Source organism: Diceros bicornis, chromosome 11 (assembly GCF_020826845.1).
Source record: "Diceros bicornis minor isolate mBicDic1 chromosome 11, mDicBic1.mat.cur, whole genome shotgun sequence".
Taxonomy (NCBI): domain Eukaryota; kingdom Metazoa; phylum Chordata; class Mammalia; order Perissodactyla; family Rhinocerotidae; genus Diceros; species Diceros bicornis.
Genome location: NC_080750.1, coordinates 62,199,391 through 62,225,193, shown reverse-complemented (window position 1 = coordinate 62,225,193; position 25,803 = coordinate 62,199,391). Strand labels below are relative to the sequence as shown.

General features: G+C 37.0%; 1 protein-coding gene across 1 annotated transcript; it reads right to left on the bottom strand.

The window, feature by feature from the left end:
• Nucleotides 1–4,086: 4,086 nt before the first annotated feature.
• Nucleotides 4,087–6,272, bottom strand: DEFB134 (defensin beta 134). Its single transcript, XM_058549795.1, has 2 exons — nt 6,215–6,272; nt 4,087–4,268 (listed from the first exon to the last, which is right to left on the bottom strand). Exons 1-2 carry the CDS (start codon nt 6,270–6,272, stop codon nt 4,126–4,128), a joined length of 201 nt encoding a protein of 66 aa, XP_058405778.1. The 3' UTR covers nt 4,087–4,125.
• Between the last annotated feature and the right edge of the window lie 19,531 nt (nt 6,273–25,803).

Sequence of the window (25,803 nt, the reverse complement as noted above, 5' to 3'; positions counted from 1 at the left end):
ACTAAGAGCTATTTTTTTTAACAGAGAAACAAAACTGACAAACTTTTTGCTAGACTGAGAAAGAAAGAGAAGACTAAATAAATAAAATCAGAAATGAGAGAGGAGACATTATAACTGATTCCACAGAAATACATAGGATAATAAGAGACTAGTATGAGCAATTATATACCAATGAATTGGATAACCTAGAAGAAATGGGTGAGTTCCTAGAAATATGCGACCTACCAAGATTGAACCAGGAAAAAATAGAAAATCTGAACTGACTAGTAACAAGTAAGGAGATTGAATCAGTAATCAAAATTTTCCAACAAAGAAAAGCCCAGAATCAGATGGTTCCACTGGTGAATTCTACCAAATATTTAAAGAAGAATTAATACCTGTCCTTCTCAAACTCTTCCAAAAAAGTGAAGAGGAGGGAACACTCCCAAACTTAATATATGAGGCCAGCATTGCCCTGACACCAAAGCCAGATAAGGACACTACAAGGAAAGAAAACTACAGACCAATATTTCTATAAATATAGAAGCAAAGTTCTCAACAAAATATTAGAAACTGAATTCTACAACACAATGAAGGGATCAGATGCCATGATCAAGTGAGATTTATCCCTGGGATGCAAGGCTGTTCAGCACATCCACATAATAAATGTGATACACCAAATTAATAAAACGAAAGATAAATATCATATGATCGTCTCAATAGATATAGAACAAACATTTGACAAAATACAACGTCTTTTCATGTTAAACATCCTCAACAAATTGGGTATGGAAGGAATGTACCTCAATAAAATAAAGGCTGTATACGACAAACCCACAGCTAACTTCATACTCAAGGAAGTTGCCTATACAGTTAGACCTGGGTTCCATACTTGAAGTAAGCTTAAAAGTATAATTAATTTGGAAGAGAGAAAGAACTCCTCTTTGGAATGAAGCAAATAATTCATAGTTATTGACCCAGAAGAGCATGAATTGCAAATTCAGGCAAATATACAAATGAATGAAGTTTTCTAATACTCAAGCAAACTAACAAGATTTGAAATGCAAATCCTGAATGATAAAAGTGTTCCAGCATAGAAAGCCTCAGAAAACTAAAATCCTGCTCTTTATGGGATTCCAATCTAATTAAGCAAGCCGTCCATGAACATTTTATATTATAGCTGATTACGGGACAAGTTCAAACCACAGGGGCCATCCCACCATCTTGTGAGATATGAGAAGGGGAGAGAGAGGATGATGTCTCTGTCTCCCTGGCTTGTGATCACAGGAATCAAGTGAGTGAAGAGAGTCTCTTAGAGCATTAGGAAAAGCAGTGGATTTTCTTTCTGTATCCTACCTTGACTCACTATGGATAAGCTGGGCAAAAGGAGAAGGCAGGGTTAAAATCTCTCTCTGTAGTTCTTGCTGTGATCTTTAAAGGGTCAGTTCTAGTTGATCAACTCCTTGGCTAATCAAGAGACATCAATTCCACTTTTTATTTAAGTCAGTTTATAGTAAAAATGAGTTTCCCTAAAGACAGAGATGTTTCTTGTCTTCTCAGAATCTCTATTACAAATTCTAGACATCCCAAGTATCACTTATAGACAATGCAATTTTCATCACTGGATGAGTGGAATGTCAGGGAGCGATAGCCAGAAAGAATTTTGAAGGAAGTTTGCTCTATATTGTGACAAAACTCTTCCACATTTTGTTGCTTTACTAAGACATTTGATAAGTATATTATTTTTAAAAAGACTTTGGATCTTAAAATTGAGTTTTTTTGGATATGTCAGTGTAGAGAGACTGACCCTAGTCAGCCAACTTCTGTTAAAGTTCCATGTTTAGAGAAGCGTAGAAAGCTAGAGAATGTTCGTGTAATACACACACTTTGTGTCAAAAGAATAAAGCAGTTTGCAGCTACCATTATTAATAACAGAGTTCATTTCCTGACAGGGTATATGAATGTGGAGGTTTGGGTTTGTGAAATAGTAAAGTAGAGGCAGTGTAGTGTTGGCTTATCCATCTTATTTTGGTTTCTTGTAGTGGAGGAAAGTTCTGTCTGTTCAAGACATAACCAGATTCCAGAGAGTTTCTGATTCTTCCAGCAGATGGAACTCAGGTTCTCTCCCTTGCTTTGGGGATCACCTCTCTAATGGGTCTCTAATAGTGTCCCCTCATCCAACTGGAAAGAGAGGCTCTTTAGACAGTCTGAAGTGAAAGAGTAAAATGAGAAGCAAGCCTAAGGCTACCTGGGATGTTATGAGGCCACAGTTCCAGAAGATTCAGTGCTCTTCAGGTAAGGATTCCGCTGCCTCCTTCAGAGTCTGATAGTTTTCCTGGGCCCTGTCTAGATGCATTCCTTACTCTGGATACTTAATAACAATGGTTACCATCCCAGGCCATCTTTAATCCCATTCCATTTTAATCCATCTCTGCTACTGATTCCACAGGAGAGTTTGGGCTGCTGAGAGGAGGACACTCTACTGTATTTTTGGTATCCTCCTCCCTAAAAATACCAGCACTAGATTTTGTCAAAAGTTGAACAAAGGTTGTCCAGGAGGGTAGAATCCCTTATAAACCCTCATTCTTTCTCACCCACTGTTCTCCTTTCATCTCTTTCCAGTTGCAGTGATTGGCTGGAAAGGCAGTACTGTCATTTTAGGCCAAGACTTAGCCATTGTTTCTCAGCCCTGTACTGGATCAGCAATTGGCTATTTTTGGCTAGAGCCCCACCCTCTCAGAATCACTAGAGAGTCCAAACTGTATTCAGTATTGAAGCTGAAAAAAATTGCTCCACAACCGGAACCTACCCCACTCTGCCACCACACCCCTCATCCTGAGCAGCACATACAGAACTCACACACTCATGCATTTGTATATGGGTTGATGGTGTTGAGCAGTTAGGCAGACATTCAGCAGCATCACAGTAGTCAGTAGGGCAACCAGCACCACAACAGAAGTTGCTAGGTTTGCCCGCCACACTTTTATAATGTTGGCTGGTAAAGAAAACAATAAGTCCTAACAGATTTAGATAGTTTACTACTTCCACACACAGCAAAGCAGGGTATTAGCTCCGAGTCCCATGAGATGACACCCAACAAGAGGGGCCAGATGGTGGGTAGCAGAGATGGTGAGCCACTCTGCTGCTAAGGAACCAACTCTAAACCATAGCCAAGTGGTCTTATAGCTTGTGGCTGAACCCTAAGGGGACCAAGGTGGAAAGTCCCATGTTTCATTCTCTGAAACCAGGGAGGTAGATGAGAACCTGCCTCATGGCAACCCATCACAACATGGCCTTTCTCCTTGTGTTTCAAGAAGAAGCGCAGGGTCACACTTTGTGAAAACTCAGGCCGTCCTGCAGTTAAGCCTTGCCCATGTGGTCTATGTGAAAGATATACAGGATCATCAGGGGTCCAGGGCAGATCTGTTCCTCTACAGATAGGAGGTTCAAAGAAAAGGTGAATGGTGAGCTGAAGGGTCAGTAGGGTAAAGCCTACATGTAAAAAGATATTTCCGTAATTTGAAGCCTCTATAAATAATTAAGACATCCTTTCTATGAGTAAAGAGAGAAATTGGCACTGAGGAGAACATGGATATCACTTTGAAGTCAGAAAATATATTCTAAGTTGTTTTCGTGAGAAGCTTAGCTGTCTTTAGGAAGACTATAGCTCAGCTTTTCAAATCCAAGATCATAAGGCTCTGACGGCTTACAAAAAATGCTTAAAAACCAACAGCAATGGGGCTGGCCCGGTGGCATAGTGGTTAAACTCACATGCTCTGCTTTGGCAGCCCGGGGTTTGCAGGTTCAGATCCCGGGTGTGGACCCACGCACTGCTTATCAAGCCGTGCTTTGGCAGCGTCCCACATACAAAGTAGAGGAAGATGGGCACAGATGTTAGCCCAGGGCCAATCTTCCTCAGCAAAAAGAGGAGGATTGGCAATGGATGTTAGCTCAGGGCTAATCTTGCTCACCAAAACCAAAATCAAACCAAATGAAAAAGACAAAAAAAAAAAAAAAAAAACCAACAAAACAACTCAACAGCCATGGGCACATCAGTGTCACAGTTTAATCCAAATTCTCTGGCTGTGTGAAAGATGCGGAGGGTCAAGGACTTTCAAGTTTATTGGCATTCACTGGCTTCTCATGTCAGGGCCCAGGGTTTCCTTTGATACAGCACTCCAGCTGAAACATACAGTAGGCAACTAACATTTCACTTCCATAGCACTCAAGTCTGCAGATGCCGTTTCCATAGCATTTCTTGTACATTTCTGATGACAATGGATTCAAGCCTGGAAAGAAAATGAATGGAAAGATAATTCACTATAGGCCTTTTTGGACTATAGAATGACTAGTCCCTCCATTTTTATCAAACTGGATTCCAAGGAGACTTGATCATAGTGATTGATTCTGTAACTGAAAAAAAATTAACTAGCGCTATGGATTGAATTGTGTCCCCCCTGCCCAAATTCATATGTTGAAACCCTAATCCCCAATGTGACTGTATTTGGACAGAGGGACTTTAGGAGGTAATCAAAGTTAAATGAAGTCATAAGAGTGGGGTCCTAACCCCATAGGATTTGTGGCCCTAGTGGTGCAGAACACAGAGAGAAGGTGGCTGTCTACGAGCCAGAAAGATAGCTCTCATCAGAAACTGAACTGGCTTGCAGTTGATCTTGGACTTTCCAGCCTCCAGAACTGTGAGCAAATAAGTTTTGTTTAAGTCATGCAATCTGTGGTATTTTGTTATGGCAGTCTGAGGTGACTAAAACAATTAGTGACTTGAAAGTTTGCCCAAATTAGTCAGCTAATATACTCTAAACAATCAAGTTATCTATGCACGTAATCATCCATTCGTTATTTAATTATTTATTTATTCCCAAACCAGTTTTTATAAATCCAGGTACTGTTGGGGTACAGATTTGAGTATGATATAGACCTTAATCTCAAAGAATTTTCAGTCTAGACAAAAAGATATGTGAAAGATATTAGGCATTTGAGCTGAGCTTACAATTTTGTAGACATGCTACTCTGTAGAATCATCAAAATGTGAATGTTTCCTTATTTTCATATGTAAGAGGGTGCTAAAAGGAAAGGAGTGCCAATATTTGACAGTCTGTCAGAAATTTTGAGCCAACACATACCCTATGCCCCTATGCAAGTCATCATGCCTTGGAGGATAATTGTCCTATAAGAAAAAAAGAAAAGACGAAGTGTAATGGTCTACATAAGACAAGAAATTCCTATGGAAATAACAAGCTTTGGGAATGTATAAGGCACTAAAGGGAATATTGTAGACTATATGCAGTTGTTGACTGTCTAGAATCCATGAATCCATTGCCGTAAACCATAATGGAATTGGTCCCATCAACAGCTTCAAGAGGCCTGGATGCTATGGATTCTTAAATCTAGCCTATTGAGTCACATGATCTGAACATCTGGTTCATCTGCCTAGAGAATACTTCAGGGAGGATGAGAAATTAAATGGAATCCTATAACATATGGATTTGAACTGATTAAGTGACACTGAGTGAAGAGAATGTTCAAGATGAGACTTCTAAATTCAGATATGGTCAAGCTAGAGTCGGAGGCCAGTCAGTGCTCTTTCTCATGTCTGTCTCTCTAGCTGCTACCTCATCTGATCAGACATTTCTTGTGTCACATAAAGCTCGTTAATTCTCTTGGAACAAGCAGTTCCAAATCTATTCCCCCATTTACCTAAGGAATCTGCAAATAGTAAATTAACTGTAAGCAATTTCAGTATATTAGAAAGCTTAACAAATTGTGTTATCACTGTTTGCTGTTTTTGGCTATTATGCCTAAATATGTTCCTGAATTAGAGATAAAACAATAGTGGCAAAACAGGATTAAGTATTACTAGTGAAAATAGAATGATAGCTCTCATGAGCAGGTACTGTACATGTTATGTATATGCATATTCTGTACGTTATCCTATTTAATCCTTGCAAGACTCTGAGGTTAGTATTATTATTTTCATTTTGTAAATGAAGAAACTAAGGTTCAGAGAAGCTCAGACTTTTGTCTAAAGCTGTTTGTCTAAACAACTAACAAGTTGGAGAGCCAAGATTCAAGCTCAGGTCTTGCTGACATCAAAGCTGGTTGATGCTTTTTCCACTGTGAAAATTAAAGGGTCCACGGTGGAAGGACATTTATGGGTTTGCTTAGTGGAATTGCTCTTCCAGACAAAGGACCCTCCCCAGGAAGATTCCCATTTTACCTGCCAGCGTTGAGTCCCAAAAGAAGAGAAAGACAAACGCAATGAGGAGAGGCTTCATGACTGGGAACTTCTATTGAGGAGGCTGGTGACAGGGTCTGATACTGGCTGTCAGAGAGCAGAAAGAGAAGGGTGGGCACACCCTCCTGTATAAACCTCTCATGTCTGTGGTATACCCTGCTCCAGGTGGATATCTTATGCTGATCTGCCCTGAGGCAGCTGAATCAGCAATGCTTATATGAGGAAGCAACTGACAGCCCTTTCCGGTTTGACAGCTTTTCCTACTGGCAAGGCCACTGTACCCTGACCTGGATTTTCCAAAAGTACTAAAGGAGACCTGAGAATTATGTCTTTTTTCTTTTCTAAATAAATAAAATTTATTTTGTCTGGTTTTTATGTTACAACAAAGATTAAATGCTTATTTTAGAAAATTTGCAAAATGTTAAAAATTACAAAGAAGAAAAAGTTACAAAGTCCCACATCTCAGAGACAACCTGTATGTTTCTTTAAAAAGTTTTATTTATGCCTAGTTTATTGTTTAATATTTTGTTTTGTGTAGTTATAAACTTAATATACTTGTATTCTGCTTTTGTAATATGATATACACCATAAGTATTTTCTGTGTCATTATAAACTCTTTATAAGTGGTATTTTTAAAAGCCGCACAATATTTTATCAAGGCCATTTTTTACAACTGTCACTATCTTAAAAAACAACTTAACTGAGATATAAATGATGTAAAAAATTGCAAATATTAAAGTTTATCGTTTGATAAGTTTTGATACATATCTATTTTTGTGCAACCCTCATAACATTCAAGATAATAAACATATCTGTCCACTCAACCATTCTTCATGACTTTTTCCTCCCCAGCTTTGTTGAGGTATAATTAACACATAAAAATTGAGTATGTTTAAGGAGTAAAATGTGATGATTTAAAGTACATATACCTTGTGAAATGATTATCACAATCAAGCTAGTTAACACATCCATCACCTCAAATAGTTACCATTTTTTTATGTGTGTGGTAAGAATATTTAAGATTTGCTCTCTTAGCAAACTTCAAGTATGTACATTAGATCCTCAGAACTTATTCATCTTATAACTGAACCTTTGTTCCCTATGACCAATATCTCCCCATTTCCCCCACCCTCCAAGCCCTGGCAACCATGATTTTACTTTCTGGTTCTGAGTTTGACTTTTTTGAAATATCATATATAAGTGAGATCATACAGCATTTATCTATGTCTAGCTTTTTTCACTTTGCGTAATGTCCTCCAGGTTCACTCATGTTGTCGCAAATAGCAGAATTTCTTTCTTTTTTATGGCCGAATAATATTCCATTGTATATATGGATCACATTTTCTCTATCCATTTAGCCTTGATGGTCACTGAGGTTATTTCCATATCTTGGCTATTGTAAATAATGCTGCAATGAACATGAATGTGCAGATAACTCTTTGAGATACTGATTTAGTTTCTGTTGGGTATATACTCAGAAATGAAATTGCTGGATCACATGGTAGTTCTAATTTTAATTTTTGAGGAACCTCTATACTGTTTTCCATAATGGCTGCACCAGTTTACATTCCCACAAACAGTGCTCAAGGGTTCCCCTGTCTCCACATCCTTACCAACATTTGCTGTCTCTTGTCTTTTTTATAATAGCTGTCCCAATGTGTGTGAGGTAATATCTCATTGGGTTTTGATTTGCATTTCCCTGATGATTATTGACGTTGAGAACCTTTCTATCTACATGTTGGCCATTTGTATGTCTTCTTTGGAAAATTATCTATTCAGGTCCTTTGCCCATTTTTAGTTAGTTTATCTTGCTATTGAGTTGTACGATCTCCTTACATAACTTGGATATTAATCCCTTATCAGATATATGATTTGCAAGAATTTTCTCCCATTCTGTAGGTTGCCCTTTCATTTTGTTGATGGTTTCCTTTGCTGTGCAGAAGCTCTTTAGTGTGATGTAGTCCCACTTGTTTATTTTTGCTTTCGTTGCCTGTGCTTTTGGTGTCATATCCAAAAAATCATTGCCAAGACCAATGCCAAGGAGCTTTCTCCCCATGTTTTCTTCTAGGAGTTTTATTCTTTCAGTGTGTGGTGTGTCATTTAAATCTTTAATCCATTTTGAGTTAATTATTATGTATAATGTAAGATAAAGGTCTAATTTCATTCTTTTGCATGTGGATATCCAGTTTTCCCAATGTCATTTATTAAATAGACTATAGCTTTCCCATTGTGTGTTTTTTGGCACCCTTGTCAAATATTAGTTGACTGTATATGTATGGGCTTAGCTCTGGGGTCTTTATTCTGTTCCATTGGTATGTGCCTATTTTTATGCCAGTTCCATACTCTTTTGATTACCACAGCTTTGTAATATTGTTTGAAGTTAGGAGTGTGATGCCTCCATTTTTGTTCTTTCTCAAGATTGCTTTGGCTATTCAGGGTCTTTTGTGGTTTTACATAGGAGTTTTCTATTTCCGTGAAAAATGTCATTGGAATTTTATTAGGGATTACACTGAGTCTGTAGATCACTTTGGGTAGTATGGACATTTTAACAATTCTTCCCATACATGAACACAGGATTTCTTTCTATTTATTTGTGTCGTCTTCAATTTTTCATCAATGTTTTATAATTTTCTGTGTAAAGATCTTTCACTTCCTTGTTTGAATGTATTCTTAAGTACTGTATTCTTTTGATGCTATTGTAACTGGGATTGTTTTCTTTATTTTTTTTTATAATTTTATTTATTTATTTATTTTTTCCCCCAAAGCCCCAGTAGATAGTTGTATGTCATAGTCGCACATCCTTCTAGTTGCTGTATGTGGGACGCAGCCTCAGCATGGCCAGAGAAGCGGTACGTCGGTGCGCGCCCGGGATCCGAACCCCGGGCCGCCAGCATCAGAGTGCGCACACTTAACCGCTAAGCCACCAGGCCGGCCCTGGGATTGTTTTCTGAATTTCTTTTTTAGATAGTTTATTGTTAGTGTATTGAAGCACACTGATTTTTGTATGTTGATTTTGAATCCTACAACTTTACTAAATTTGCTTAGTATTTCTGATAGTTTTTTGGTGGAGTCTTTAGTGTTTTCTAAATATAAGCTCATGTCATTTACAGACAAGAACAATTTTACTGCTTCTTTTCTGATTTGGATGAATTTCATTGCTTTTTCTTGTGTAATTGCTATGGCTAGGACTTCTAGTACTATGTTGAATAGAAGTGGTAAGAATGAGCACCTTTGTTTTTTTTCCTAATCTTAGAGGAAAAGCTCTTTATCATTGAGTATGGTGTTAGATGTGGGCTTGTCTTATATGGCCTTTATTATGTTGAGGAACATTCCTTCTATACCTAATTTGTTAAGAGTTTTTATCATGAAAGAATGTTGAATTTTTCAAATGCTCTTTCTGTACCTGTTGAAATGATCGTATGATTTTTATTCTTCATTCTGTTAATGTGGCGTGTCATATTTATAGATTTGTATATGTTTAACATTGTTGCATCCTAAGGACGAATTCCACTTGATTATGGTATATGATCCTTTTGATGTACTCTTGAATTCAGTTTGCTAATATGTTGTTGAGGATTTTTGCATTTTGTTCATAAGCGATATTGGCCTGTAATTTTCTTTTCTTGTAGTTTCTTTGTCTGATATCAGTGGCAGGGTAATGCTGGCCTTTAAAATGAGTTTGGAAGTGTTCCTTCCTTTTCAATTTTTCAGAATATTTGAGAAGGATTGGCATTAAGTCTTTTTAAAATGTTTGGTAGAATTGACCAGTGGAATCATCTGGTCCTGGGCTTAATTTTTGGGGAGATTTTTGATACCTCATTCAACCTGCTTGCTTATTATTGGTCTGTTCAGATATTATATTACTTCATGATTCAGTCTTGGTATGTTGTGTATTTCTTGGAATTTATCCATTTATTGTAAGTTATCTAATTTGTTGGTGTATAATTTTTAGTAGTAGTCTCTTATGGTTATTTGTATTTCAAGTGTTTTAGTATCTCCTCTTTTGTTTATAATTTTATTAATTTGAGTCATCTCTCTTTTTTCTTAGTCTGGCTAAAGGTTTGTCAATTTTGTTTATTTTTTAAAAAACAGCTCTTAGTTTCATTGATCTTTTCTATTGTCTTTCTAGTGCCTAATTAGTGTATTTTCACTCTAATCTTCTTTATTTCCTTCCTTCTGCTTTCAACTAGTTTGTTCTTCCTTTTGTAGTTCCTTGAGGTGTCAGGGTAGGCTGTTTATTTGAAATTTTTCTTTTTCTTTTTTTTTTAATGTAGGTGTTTATCACTATAAACTTCCCTCTTAGAACTTCTTTTGCTGCATCCCATAAATTTTAGCATGTGATGTGTCCATTTTCATTTGTCTCAATATGTTTTTTGGTTTACCTTTTAATTTCTTCTTTGGCCCATTAGTTTTTCAGAAATGTATTGTTTAATTTCCACTAGTGAAATTTCCAGGTTTTCTCCTGTTATTGATTTCTAGTTTCATAACACTACAATTGGAAAAACATACTTTCTGTAATTTCAATCTTTTAAATTTTAAGACTTGTTTTGTGGCCTAACATATCATTTATCTCAGAGAATCTTCTGTGCGTACTTGAGAATAAGGTGTATTCTGCTGCTGTTGGATAGAATTTTCTGAATATGTCTGTTAGGTCCATTTGTTTGAAAGTGTAGTTCAAGTCTATTTATTTCCTTATTGATTTTCTGTCTGTATGGTCTATCCATTTTTGCAAGTGGGGTTTTGAGTTCCCTTACTATTAATTTATTGTGGTCTATTTTTGCCTTCGGATCTGTTAATAATTGTTTAATTTGTTTATGTGCTCCAATATTGAGTGCGTATATATTTACAATTGTTATATTCTCTTGATGAATTGACCCTTTTTTCATTATACAATGACTTTCTTTGTCCCTTTTATAGCTTTTGACTTAAACTCTATTTGGTATGGTATAAGTATAGCTATCTACACTCTCTTTTGGTTTTTGTTTGCACGGAATGTCTTTTTCCATCCCTTCACTTTCAGCCTATAAGTGTCCTTAAAGCTCAAGTGAGTCTCTTATAGGCAGCATGTAGTGAGGTCTAATCTTTTTTTTGTCTATTAAGCCATTCTGTGTCTTTTATTAGAAAATTTAAACCATTTACATTTGAAGTAATTAATAAGTAAGAACTTACTATCACCCTTTTGTTAATTGCTTTGTGATTCTTTTGTAGTTCTTTTGTTTCTTTCTTCCTCTCTGGATGTCTTTATTTGTTAATTGATGTTTTTTGTACTGGTATTCTTAGATTTTTTTCTGTATTATTTATGTATCTATTATAGGTTTTTGCTTTGTGATTACCATGAAGCTGTCATAAACATGTTATAGTTAGTCTATTTTTAGCTGGTAATAACTTTAATTGCATAAAAACTCTGCACGTTTACTTGCCTACCCCCACCAATTTAAGTTGGTGTCCCAATTTAAATCTTTTTATATTGAGTATCCATTAACAAAATATTGTATCTGTAATTATTTTTGACACTTTTTTATTTTAACCTGTATGTTAGAGTTCAAATTTTTTACACACCATCATTGCAATATTAAAGTATTTTGAATTTGACTATGTGTTTACCTTTACTAGTGATTTTTATACTTTCATATGTTGCATGTTATTAGCATCCTTCCATTTCAGCTTGAAGAACTCCCTTTAGCATTTCTTGTAAGGCAATTCTAGTGGTGATAAATTCTCTTAGCTTTTGTTTGTCTGGGAAAGTCTTCATCTCTCCTTCATTTCTGAAGGACCACTTTTCTGGGAAAAGTATTCTTGATTGACAGTTTTTTTCTTTGAGCACTTTGAGTATATCATCCCACTCTCTTTTGGCCTGTAAGGTTTCTGCTGAGCAATCTACTGACAGCCTTATCAGTACTCCTTTGTATGTGATGAGTCTTTTTTCTCTTGCTGCTTTTCTCTTGCTCTCTTTGATTTTTGAGAGCTTGATTATAATGCATCTCAGTGAAAATCTCTTTGAGTTGAATCTGTTTGGGGAGCTTTGTGCTTCACATACCTGGATGGCCATATCTCACCCCAGATTTAGGAAGTTTTCAGCCATTATATTTTAAATAAGTTTTTTTCTGCTTTTCTCTCTCTGTTCTCCTTCTGGGACTCCCATAATGTGAATATTTTTTCACTTACTGATGTCACATTATTCATCTATGCTTTCTTCATTCTTTTTCATTCTAATTTCTTTTTTGTCCTCTGATTGAATAATATCAAGATCTCTGTCTTCAAGATCACAGATTCTGTGAACTGCCTAATAGAACCTACTGTTGAAGCACTCTATTGTATTTTTTAATTTCATTCATTCTGCTCCAGAATTGCTGTTTGGGTCTTTTTATTATTTCTATCTCTCTGTTGAACTTCTCATTTTGCTCATGCATTGTTTTCCTGAGTTCATTGAGTTGTCTATCTGTCTTCTCTTGAATCTCACTGAGCATCTTTAAAACAATTATTTTTAATTCTTTTACAGGTAACTCACTGATCTCCATTCCTTTGGGGTGAGTTATTGGAAAATTAATGTCCTTTGATGTTGTCATATTTCCTTGCTCTTTTGTGTTTCTGATGTCTTTGCTTTGATGTCTGTGCATTTGAGGGAGTAGTCACCTCTTCCAGCCTTTTTGGACTGGCTCAAGTTGCTGGCTGAGCAGGATGTAGTGTCTTTGGTTCCTGGAAGGCACTGTGGTGTAGTATCCTGCATCTCTATCAGCCAAGGTAAATGTTGGCACAGACTGTGGGGGTCTTCTGTGGCCAAAACTATGGAGGTCTTGAGGGTGACAATGACAGCTAGGGCTATGAGATCCTCAGAAAGGAAGGCTGCTGGGGTCCTTCTGTTCTCCTTTTTTTTGCTCATGGGAGGAAGTTCTAGCTGAAAGGATCCCTCTTGGTGCCCAGCATGTTGGCACTCAGAGTGGTAGCAGAGTCAGGGTCCTAGGATCAGGCACACATGGAGCTACCATGGCTTCTGGGTCCTGGGGCATAGGTGCACTTACTGTAGCAGTAGCACTGGTGTCTAAGGCGTGGGCATGTGCAGATCTCCTGTGGAACCATGTTCTGGGTCTCTGGGGCTCACTGCAGTGACTCAGGTGGTGGGGGGTGGGGAACATAGTGCCATGAGCCCTGGGATGACATGGTGCAGAGGTAGCATGGACCCAGTAGCAGGACAGGTGGGTTAAAGTCCTAACTTTGGCCCCGGAGGGCTATTGTAGAACAGCAGCAGCACATCCATGGTGGTGGCACATTAAAGCTGTGACCTGGGACCTGGAGGGTGGGGCTCAGAGCAGGGGTAGCTAGCCCTGGTAATGGCAGTCAAAGCAGTGAGGCTTGTTGTGGTTGTCCTGCTCTCCTCCCCACAGAGTAAAATTCCTCTGAGGAGATTCCTTCTGGCACAGAGATTCTCTGGATTGGAAGATGAGGTGATGCAGGTAAAATGCCTTCTATGCTTTTCTATGTAGCCATCCTCAGTGTTTGAGCTCTGCAGGGTTTTTGCTGCTTTGTTATACTCCAGAACTTTCCCTGAAATATTTTTTTGTTGGTTTGTGGTTATTTATTTATTGTTCTTGTGGGGGAGAAAGCATTTGGACTCCCTAGCCCTCCAACTTGCTGACATCACCTGGACCTTATTTTTTATTCATTCAGCCACTCTATGTCTTTTGATTAGATAATTTAATCTATTTTTATTTAATGTAATTATTGATAGATTAAGGACTAACTATTGCCATTTCTTAATTGTTTTCTGACTGTTTTGTAATTCATTTGTACCTCTCTTGCTGTCTTTTTTTGTGATTTGTTGATTTTTTAGTGATATGCTTTGATTCCTTTTCTTTATCTTTTTTTGTATCTACCAGAGTATTTTTGTGTATGTGATTACCGTAAGGCTTACATAAAACATGTTATAGCTATAGCAGTCTATTTTAAGCTAACAACTTAACTTCAATCATATACAAAACTCTATACTTTTTCTTTTCTACCTTCCCCCTCATTTTATAGTATTGATGTCATGCTGTACATCTTTCTTTGTGTGTATCCATTAAGAAATTATTGTACTGATAGTAATTTTTAATACTTTTGTATTTTAACTTTATACTAGACTTAAAGGTGATTCACACACCACCATTACTGTATTAGAGTATTCTGAATTTCACTATATATTTACTTTACCGGTAAGTTTTCTACTTTCATATGTTTTTGTATTGCTACTTAGCATCCTTTCATTTCAACTTGAAGAACTGCCTTTAGGATTCTCTAAGGCATGTAGAGTGGTGATAAAATCCTTCAGCTTTTATTTGTCTGGAAATATCTTTATCTCTCTTTTATTTCTGAAGGAAAGCTTTGCCAGGTATAGTATTTTTGGTTTGCACTTTTTTCTTTCAGCACTTTGAAAATTTCATCCCATTTTTTCCTGGCCTTCAAAATTTCTGCTGAGAAAACCACTTATAGCCTTACTGAAGTTACCTTGTTTGTGATGAATCTCTTTTCTGTTGCTGCTTTCAAAATTATCCCTGTCTACGATTTTTTACAATTTGATTACAATATGTCTTGGGGCAATCTTCTTTCGGTTGATCTTGCTTGAGGTTCTTTGAACTTCATGTATCTTGTTGTCCAAATCTCTCCCAAGATTTGGAAAATTTTCAAGCATTGTTTCCTTAAATAAGATTTCTGTCCCTTTCTCTATCTCTTCGCCTTTTGGGACTACCCTGAGGAGTACATTAGTTCATTTGTGATGTCCCATATACTTTCTTTACTTTGCATTTTCATTTGGTTCCTCAAACTGGCTAATTTCAAATTATGTGTCTTTGAGTTCACTAATTCTTTCTTCTATATGATTGAGTCTGCTGTTGAAGCTTTATGTTGAATTTTTCTTATATTCTTCAGCTCCATGATGTCTGGTTGGTTCTTTTCTTATGGTTTCTATTTTATTAAATATATCAATTTTTTATGATTTTATTTAGTTGTCTATCTGTGTTCTCTTGCATCTCACTAAATTTTTTTAAGAATATTGTTTTTAATTCTTTGTCAGGTAATTCATAGATCTCCAATTATAGGGATTGGTTACCGGAGCCTTGTTAGTTTCCTTTGGTGGTGTCATGTTTGCCTGATTCTTCTTGATCTGTGTAGCCTTGCATTGGTGTCTGTACATCTGAATTAGGGAACCCTCTTCTAGCCTTATAGACTGGTTTCTGCAGGTTAAGACCTTCTCCTATTGTGTCCCCATGCTGATGGTCTTGCCTCTGGGATCACAGTTGAGCAGGGTTGGAGCCAGGTCATGTGACTGCTGATGTGTCCATCATGGGTTCTGTTGTTATCAGAACTTCTACCAGGGGCTTAGGTGGGTATAGATCCTATACCCACCTTGGGTGGGTATAGGGTGGATGAGACTATTTCCATGATCTTTATCAGTTGGGCTGGCCCTGAGACAGGGGTTCACTTCAGGGTTTGCAGTTGTGTTCACAGATTGTGGATCTTACCTGGCATCAGATGGGCACGACTCCCACTGGGTGCTTGTTAAGGCTCCCACCAGGTCATTGAACAGGTCCCTGGGTAGGCAGAATTGGCCCTGGACCATGGCTGAGATGGGTTGGAACAGAGTCACAAGGCTGCTCCAGGTCCATGGCTAGGACCAAGGTCTGTAGGCCTGTACCTGGGGGCATGGTAAAGTGTGCCTTCCGCTGGGTTCCTCAGTGAACAAGACTGTGCCCAGACCAGGCAGAGAAGGGATGAATCTAGATCACAAGAATGCTTCAAGATCTGCAGTAATTCCAAGTTCTGTAGGCCTGCATTTGGGGGCGTAGAGGAGCATGTTTCCTGATGGGTCCCTGGGCAGGCAGGAATACTCCTAGACTGTGACTGAGAGTGCTTTAGCCAAGTCAAAGGGTTGCTTCAGGCTCCACAATAATAAAAATTTTTATTTGTCAGTCATACCTCAATAAAACTGGGAAAAAAACAGGACAAAAGAAACATTCAAAATAAAGAAAAAAATTGATGCATTTGACTACACTTAAATTAAAATTCATTTCATTATAATACTCTATTAAAAGAGTGTAATGAGAAGCCACAAAGTGGAAGATAGTCTTTACAACAGTTATAACTGAAAAAGTACTCATAACTAGAATCTATAAATAATTCCCACAAATCAGTAAAAAAAGGCACATCACCTAATAGAAAAATAATCAATATATTTGAACTGGCATTTTATAAAAGAGGATATATAATATCCAATAAACATATGAAAAGATAGTCAACTTCATTGAATTAGCAATTCCAATCTTAGGTATATATGTATATTACAGAATAGTACGCACGAAATGATTCTCATTTCTCCACAGTCCTGCCTTCTTTCTCTTTTTTCTTCCTTTTCCTCCTAGGAACAACAACCAACTCATTGTCATCAGAATATCTAACTCATTTTTTTCTTTTTTAGACTTCTGCTAATCCTGTAATCCAGGTTTAATCATGGACATCAAAGTCAATTATCAAAGTATTTTTCTTAGATGCCATATACCACAGATCCTTCCATCAAAGAATAATCTTGTACTAGAAGTTATTACAAAAAATATTCATCTCATTGCATCCTTGTTTTAAAGATAAAAATTCTGAAGTTCAGAGAGATGAAGTAGTCTCCCTAAAGTAACACAATTAATAAAGCCAGATGCAGTACTGCGAGACAGATATCATGTCTCAGATTTTAATAACGACAACAACAACACCCTTTTCATTGGAAGATACTGTTCATACAATAAAGTGCATACATCTTAAGTGTCCAGATCAATTAATATTTACGTTTGCACACATGTGCTTACCATCTCAATCAGGTAATATAGAATGTTTCCAGCACCCAGAAGGCTCCTTCATGACTCCTTCCACTCAAATCCTTTCTCTCTCCCCCGACCACCAAAAGTATGAATACTATTCTGACTTCTATCACCATAATTTTGCATAATTTCAATCTTTGTAAAAATAGTATAATGTAGCATTTTTTACATTTGATTTCTTTTGCTTATTGTTATGTCTGTGAGATGCATTTAGGTTTTTCATGTAACATTAGTTTACCTTTTTATTGCTGTGAAATATTTCACTGTATAAATATATTACAACTTATTTCCCTTTCAATTATTGATGCATATTTGGGTTGTTTCTAATTTCTGGTATTTATTAATATAGCTGTTATAAATTTTATTTTGCATATCTTTTGATGTATGTAGGTATTCATTTCTCTTTGGCATATCCTAGGGATGTAATTTCTGGGGCATAGGGTAGGTGTATGTTTAGCTTTTGTAGGTATAGCCAAAGACTTTTCCAAAAGGGTTGTATCAATTTTATACTCCTTCCATGAATGTAGAAGAGTTATTGTTATTTTACATACTTGTAACAATTGGTATTGTCAGTCTCATTAATTCAGGCCATCTTGGTTTTTGTGTATTAGTATCTCATGTTTTAAAATTTGCTTTAGGGGCCAGCCCAGTGGCTTAGAGGTTAGGTGCGCATGCTCCACTACTGGCGGCCTGGGTTCATATCCCGGGCGCGCACTGACGCACCGCTTCTCAGGCCATGCTGAGGCCCCGTCCCACATACAGCAACTAGAAGAATGTGCAACTATGACATATAACTATCTACTGGGGCTTTGGGGCAAAAAAAAAAAAAAGGAGGAGGATTGGCAATAGATGTTAGCTCAGAGCCGGTCATCCTCAGCAAAAAGAGGAGGATTAACATGGATGTTAGCTCAGGGCTGATCTTCCTCACAGAAAAAAAAAAAAAAAAAAGAAAGGAACCTGTCAAGCAGTTGTCCTAAACTACACAAACCAACTTTTTCCCCCATTTCAAACAGGCTGAGGGTAATCATGAATAATTCTGTGTTCAAAGGGTATAAACAGACTAAAAACAGGACTCTAAAAGAACACATTGAGAATTCCTGGTGGAGGAGCCTCCTAGCTGCCTTCATAGTGATATGTAGAAGTTACTCTGTTGAGGAGGTGCCACCTAGGAGAAGAGGGAGCTGGGTATGAAAAGGTCTGGTTGTGAGAGGACCAGGCATATCACATCAGGGAAACATCATGTAATTCTGGCTAGCTGGATCCCCAAATATTAGGAAACAAGTAGCAAGAGATGGGCAAATACGGCCTTATAAGTCAGACTAAAGAGCTTAGGCTCATTCTGTGGGCATTTGGCAAGACATTGAAGGCCCTAAAAAGGCAGAATATATGGATAAATTTGCATTAAAATTTTTACTCTATGTGCCTTATGAAGACTGTATTAATTCAGAGGTTATTTGAAAAGTAGGGAGAATGTGTTAGAAAGTTATTATAGTGATCAAGGTATGAAATGATAGACTCATGATTTGAGATAGTGGTAGTGGAGCTGGAAAGACAAAAGAGATAGAAAATTTTTTTCTTTTTTTAACAACTTTATTGGGATATAATTCACATACCATACAATTCACACATTTAAAGTGTACATTTTCATGGTTTTTAGTATATTCACAGAGTTGTGTAACCATCACCACAATCAATTTTAGAATATTTTCATTATTCTGAAAAGAAATCCTGCACCCTTTAGCATTCACAACTCCCTGTTCGCTCCCCACCACATACTCCCAGCTGTAGGCAACCACTGGTTTACTTTCTGTCTCTAAAGATTTGCCTATTCTGGATATTTCATATAAATGGAATCATACAATATGTTCTTGCTCGTGACTAGTTTTTTTCATTTTTTAAAATATTTTCAAAGTTCATTCATGTTGTAACATGTATCAGTATTTAATTTCTTTTTATTGCCAAATAATGTTTCATTATATGTATACACTGCATTTTGCTTATCCATTCATCAGTTGATGGAAATTTGGGTTGTTTTCACTATTGGCTATTATGAATAATGCTGATATGAACATTTGTGTGCCAGGTTTTCTGTGGATATATGTTTTCATTTTTCTTGTGTATATATTCTTAGAAGTAGAATTTCTGGGTCATATGGTAACCCTATATAAAGCCTTTAAAGAACATGGGAAAGTTTTTAAGGCAGGACTTGTGCGAAGCACCTGGTGTATAAACAAGCGTGACATCTATTTCTATTTTAGAGGGTTTTACAATCTATTTGCAGAAACAAGATAGAAATAATGCAAGATAGATCATTCTTTTTTTTTTAAAGATTTTATTTATTTATTTTTCCCCCCAAAGCCCCAGCAGATAGTTGTATGTCATAGCTGCACATCCTTCCAGTTGCTGCATGTGGGACGCGGCCCCAGCATGGCCGGAGAAGCGGTGCGTCGGTGCACGCCCGGGATCCAAACCTGGGCCGCCAGCAGCAGAGCACGTGCACTTAACCGCTAAGCCACCGGGCCGGCCCTAGATCATTCTATGGGTCTATTTTCTGGAACATATTTAACATACGGTAATAGGAAAAGGGGATGAGAATAATTGAATAAAAGATATAAAAATATGTACATAAATAAAACAATCTCAGAGAGACTGTAGTCGTGGCTAAATTGTACCTTTACAATGGGATATAATGTTTACTGGTCTTCCCTCCCAAAAAACCCCCACTTTACTTGATGTTGTTTTCAATTTCTCACTTTCCTGTTTGGAGATTCGAAATATTAAATTGGGGATACTGAGCAATCCAAGTTTGTGCTACCACCCAGAAAAACAATATCCATAGAAGGACCAAGATATAAATTTAACTGGAGCTAGACAGGGCCACTTTGTCTATATGCTGCTGTGAGATCAATATGCTGAGGTGTTCTTGGAATTGATAAGTACATTGTCAGAAATTTAAATCTATTATAATTAGATGTGAAGTTTCAGAAGTAAGTCCTAGAAAGCAAAGAGTTACTAGTCTCCTTGTTTTATTAGTTATTTATTTATTGGTGAGGAAAATTAGCCCTGAGCTAACATCTGATGCCAATCCTCCTCTTTTTGCTGAGGAAGACCAGCCCTGGGCTAACATCTGATGCCAATCCTCCTCTTTTTAACTGAAGAAGACTGGCCCTGGGCTAACATCCGTGCCCATCCTCCTCTACTTTATATGGCATGCTACCACAGAATGGCCTGACAAGCAGTGCTTCGGTGCACGCCCGGGATCCAAACCTGCAAACTCTGAGCCACCAAAGTGGAGCACGCATACTTAACCGCTACGCCACGCGGCTGGCCCCTGGTCTCCTTCTTTTAACTGACGCTTAATTGTGAATTATTTTAATATTCATTGGATTAAGTTGATCTATCATTTCTAGTGCTACTAGTCTAGCTGATAAATAGAAGGAAACTAAATTCTCTCTAAAGAAGAAAATATCATCCAGAGCCTCAAATTATTTTTTTAATTTTTATGCACAATTTTACTGAGTCAAAAATGACAAGCAAGGCACAAGAAAAGACAAAACTTGACTGACTAAGAGAAAAAATGGCAATAGAAATAGACATGCAAAAGGTCGAGATAATGGACCTATCTCACATGGACACAAAAGTAGCCATGAATAATGTGTTAAAGGAATTAAAAGACAATGTAAAGAATTTTGGCAGAGAACTAGAAACCATGAAAAAGAATCAAAAGAAAAATTTAGAGGGAGTAACAACAGCAACATGGCTGAATAAGACATCCCTTGATTTTATTCCCCCCTCAACAACAATTTGACATCCTTCCACAGACAAAAGTGCCTTTTTGGGAGCTGTGGGATCCAATACCATACATCAAGTAATCTGGGAGGAGTTTTTCTCATCAGTTAGTGCTTTGGGTAATAGACATGCAGGCCTCAATCATAGCTATGGACCTTGCAGTGGCCCATGAACTGGCTCCAGCCCCTCTTGGCTATGGCCCAGGAGTGCCTGGAGAACACTGTCTTAGACAATCACCTATGGACAAGTGAGCCTTTGTGGAAGTCTAAGTTTCCAGTGAAGTTCCAGTATACCATTGGAGTAAAGAAAAAAATACAAGTTTGGATGCATTGGAGAGGGTTAGAGGAACCATTTGACTTTACCTTCATCACTCCTCCCCTACTGCAGCACCAACTTAAGGCCAAGAGAGATCCTCTTGGCTTGGCCTGTGATTTTTCCCTCAGGGTAAAGTGAGAAGGTGTGAGTGAATGCCTGGCTTCTCTAGCTATGCAGTACACTGCCCAAGAGACCCATTTCTCTCTCACCCCATCCAGAGTAATGAATTGTGAGCTGCATGCCTTGGGGGAAGGAAGTGGCTGGGAAGGTGGCATATAGGACTCTTGGAAATATTAAAGGAATACAAATCCTGCTAACTGCATTGCAGACTCCATCAAGAAGCCTGACCATGAGCCACTGGAGATGTGTCACCTGTGGACACCCCCAATTGACCCACAGGCACCCCTAACATGCCCTGAACCTCACACACACACCCACAACCCCATAGTTGGGTCCCTGTGAATGCTCCCAATGGCAGTGGTGAGAGCATGCTCTGACAGATAGTTAGTGAGCGTGTGCAGAAAGCCAGCCTGAATCTGCAGGCCTGGAGAGACCACAAACTTGAGCTTTAGTGACACCTTTGGGAAAGTGAAGAGGAGGTTGTAAGCACCTGGCCTGATACATTGCAGGATCAAGAGAAGGCATAAAACCTTAAGAACTCTGTTACAAGAGAGAGCAAGAAGCATGGAGTGGGCATATCCATAGAGGATCTGAGAAGGCCTCTGAATTCCTAGCAGGGCTGATGAAAGGTATTTCTCTCCTGAAGGCAGTTAGCAAAGATTGGAGGAGGTGACTGCTACTTCAAATGCAAAGACAGCAATACAAAACTTCAAAACATGGAAAATCAAGGAAATACGAATCACTAAAGGATCCCAATAATCTTCTAGTATGTGATCCCAAAGACGTGGAGAATTAAAAATAGCTATTTTAAGGAATCTCAATGAGCTACAGGAGAACACAGAGAGACAGTTCAACAAGACTAGGAACCAAACATACATACACAAAAATGAAAAGTTTAACAAAGAGATAAAAATCATAAAAAAGAACCAAACAGAAATTCTGGAGCTGAAGAATAAAAAGAATGAAATGAAAAAGCAATAGAGAGCATCAACAACAGAATGGATCAAGCATAAGAAAGAATCTGTGAGTTAGAAGACAGGGATTTTGAATTTATTCAGTCAGAGGAGAACAAACAAAAAAGAACACAAAAAAGTGAAGAAAGCTTATGTGATCTACAGGATACCATCAAAAGAAGCAATTTACAAATTATTGGAGTCCAAAAGGAGAAGAGAAGGAGAAGGAGGTAGAAAGTTTATTTAAAGAAATATGGTTGAGAACGTCCCAAATTTGGTGACAGATTTCACCATTCAAGTTCATGAAGCTCATAGGTCACCAAGCTAAATCAACTTAAAGAGGTCCTCTCCAAGACACATTATAATTAAACTGTCAAGAACGAAAGACAATGAGAGAATCTTAAAAACAGCAAGAGAAAGAAACTTGTTATTTAGAATGGAACCCCTATAAGGCTATCAGTGGATTTCTCAGTAGGAACCTTACAGGACAGGAGAGAGTGAAGTGATATATTCATAGCTCTGAAAGAGAAAATGGACAACCAAGAATACAGTATCTGGCAAAGATGTCCTACAGAAATGAAGGCAAGGTGAGGACTTGCTCAGACAAACAAAAGGTGAGTGAGGTCATTTCCACTAGACCTGTCTTAAAAGAGAAGCTGAAAGGAGTTGTTCAAGCAGAAATGAAAGGATGCTAATTAGTAACATGAAAATGTATAAAAATATACAACACACTGGTAAAGGCAAGTATAGTCAGATTCAGAACACTCTAATACCGTAACATGGTGGTGTATTAAACACTTAACTCTAGTATAAAGGTTATTAAAGGACAAGAGTATTAAAAATAACTATAGCTACAATAATTTGTTGATGGATACACGAGATAAAAGGAGTAACTTGTGACATCAAAAACATAAAAGGGGGGAATAAAGGGTAGAGTTTTTGTATTCAAACATAAGTTTTTATCAGTAGAAAATAAACTATGTACATATATAAGATGTTTTATGTAAGCCTCAAAGTAACCATAAAGCAAAAACCTACAGTAGATTCACAAAAGATAAAGAGTAGTGAATCAAAGCATACCACTATAGAAACTCATCTATTCACAAAGGAAGGAGCAACAGAGAAATAAAGGAACAAGAGAATTATAAAACAACCAGAAAACAATTTATAAGATGGCATTAGTAAGTCCTTTTCTATCAATAATTACTCCAATGTAAATGGATTAAATTATCTAATCAAAAGTCATAGTGGCTGAGTGGATTAAAAAAAAAGACCCAAGTATATGTCGCCCATAAAAGACTCACTTCAGATTTAAGAACACATATTGTCTCAAAGTGAAAGGATGGAAAAAGATATTCCATGAAAGTGGAAACCAAAGAAATTGGGGGTAGCTATACTTTCATCAGACAAAATTGACTTTAAACCAAATGTGTAACAAGAGTCAGAGAAGTTCATTACACAATGATGAAGGGGTCAATTCATCAAGAAGATATAACAGTTGTAAATATATATGCACTCACCATTGCAGCACCTAAATATATTGAGAAAATACTAACAAGCCTAAAGGGAGAAATAGACAACAATACAATAATAATAGAGGACTTTCCCACTTTCAACAAAGGATTGACTATCCAGACAGAAAACCAATAAGGAAAAGTTGGACTTGAACTATTCTTTAGACCAAATTGACAGAACATTCCATTCAACAGCAGAAGATACACATTCTTTTCAAGTGCATACAGAATATTCTGCAGGATAGATCATATGGTAGGTCACAGAACACATCTTAAAATTCAAGAAGATTGAAATCATACCAAGTATCTTTTCTGACCACAATGGTATGAAATTAGAAATCAATAACGGGAGGAAGCTGGAAAATTCACAAATACATGAAAATTAAACAAAACACACTTGGACAACCTGTGGGTCAAAGAAGAAACAAAAGGGAAATCAAATAATATCTTCAAACAAACAAAAATGAAAACGCAACATTCCAAAACCAATGGAATGCTGCAAAAGAGGCAAGCATAGTGATAAATGCTTACATTAATAAAAAAGAAAGATCTCAAATAAACAACATCATCTTGAACCTCAACTAACTGGAAAAAGAAAACCAAACTAAGCCCAAAGTTAGTAGGAGGAATGAGATAACAAAGACTTGTAAAAATGAAATTAAGACCAAAAAAACCAGATCATAATAGAAAAGATCAAGAAAACTAAGAACTAGCATTTTGAAAAGAGAAAGAAAATTGACAAACCTTTAGCTAGACTAACAGAAAAAAAGAAAGAAGACTGAAATAAATAGAATCAGCAACGAAAGAGGAGACATTAAAATTAATGCAACCGGATTATAAAGAATCATAAGAGACTACTATGAACAATTATATACTAACAAATTGAAATTGATAAATTCCTGGAAACATACAACCCAATAATACTGAATCACGAAGAGATAGAAAATTCAAATATACTAATAATGATTAAGGAGATTAAATCAGTAATCAAAAATCTCCCAACAAAGAAAAGCCCAGGACCAGACAGTTTTATTGGTGAATTCTACCAAACATTTGAAGAATGTTTACAGAATGTTTAAAGAATTCTTCTCAATCTCTTCCAAAAAACTGAAGAGGAGAGAACACTCTTAAACATATTTTACAAGGCCAAAATTCCATGACACCAAAGCTAGATAGATAAGGACTCTACAAGAAAAGAAAACTACAGGCCAATTACCCTGATAAATATAGATGCAAAAATTCTCAACAAAATATTAGCAAACTGAATTCAAGAGCACATGAAAAGGATCATACGCCATGACCCAGTGAGAAACCCCTGGAATGCAAGGATTGTTCAACATATGCAAATCAATAAATATGATACACTACATTGAAAGAATGAATAGTAAAAATCATATGATCATCTCAATTGATGGAGAAAATGCATTTCACAAAGTACAACATCCTTTTGTGGAAAACTCTCAACAAATTGGTTACAGAAGGAATGTACCTCAATAGAACAAAGGCCATATATGACAAGCCCACAGCTAGTGTGATTGTCCACATTGAAAGGGTGAAAGCTTTTCTTCTAAGATCAGGAACAAGACAAGAGTGCCCACTCTCACTACTCTTATTCAATGCAGTATTGGAAATCCTCGCCAGGAGACTCAGGCAAGAAAAAGAAGTAAAAGGCATCCAAATCAGAAAGGAGGTAATAAAAGTCTTGTTTATAGTTGATATGATCTTATATATAGAAAGTCCTAAAGATTCCACCAAAAAAATTGTTGGAACTAATCAATGAATTCAGTAAAATTGCAAGATACAAAATCAACATACAGAAGTCAATTGTATTTCTATATGCTAACAACAAAATATCTAAAAAAGAAATAAAGAAAACAATCCTGTTCACAATAGTATCAAAAAGAATAAAATATTTAGGAATAAGCAACCAAGGAAGTGAAAGATCTGTACACTGAAAACTATAAGGCTTTGATGAAAGAAATTAAAGAAGACATAAATAGATGGAAAGTTACCCTGTGTTCATGGATCAGAAGATTAATATT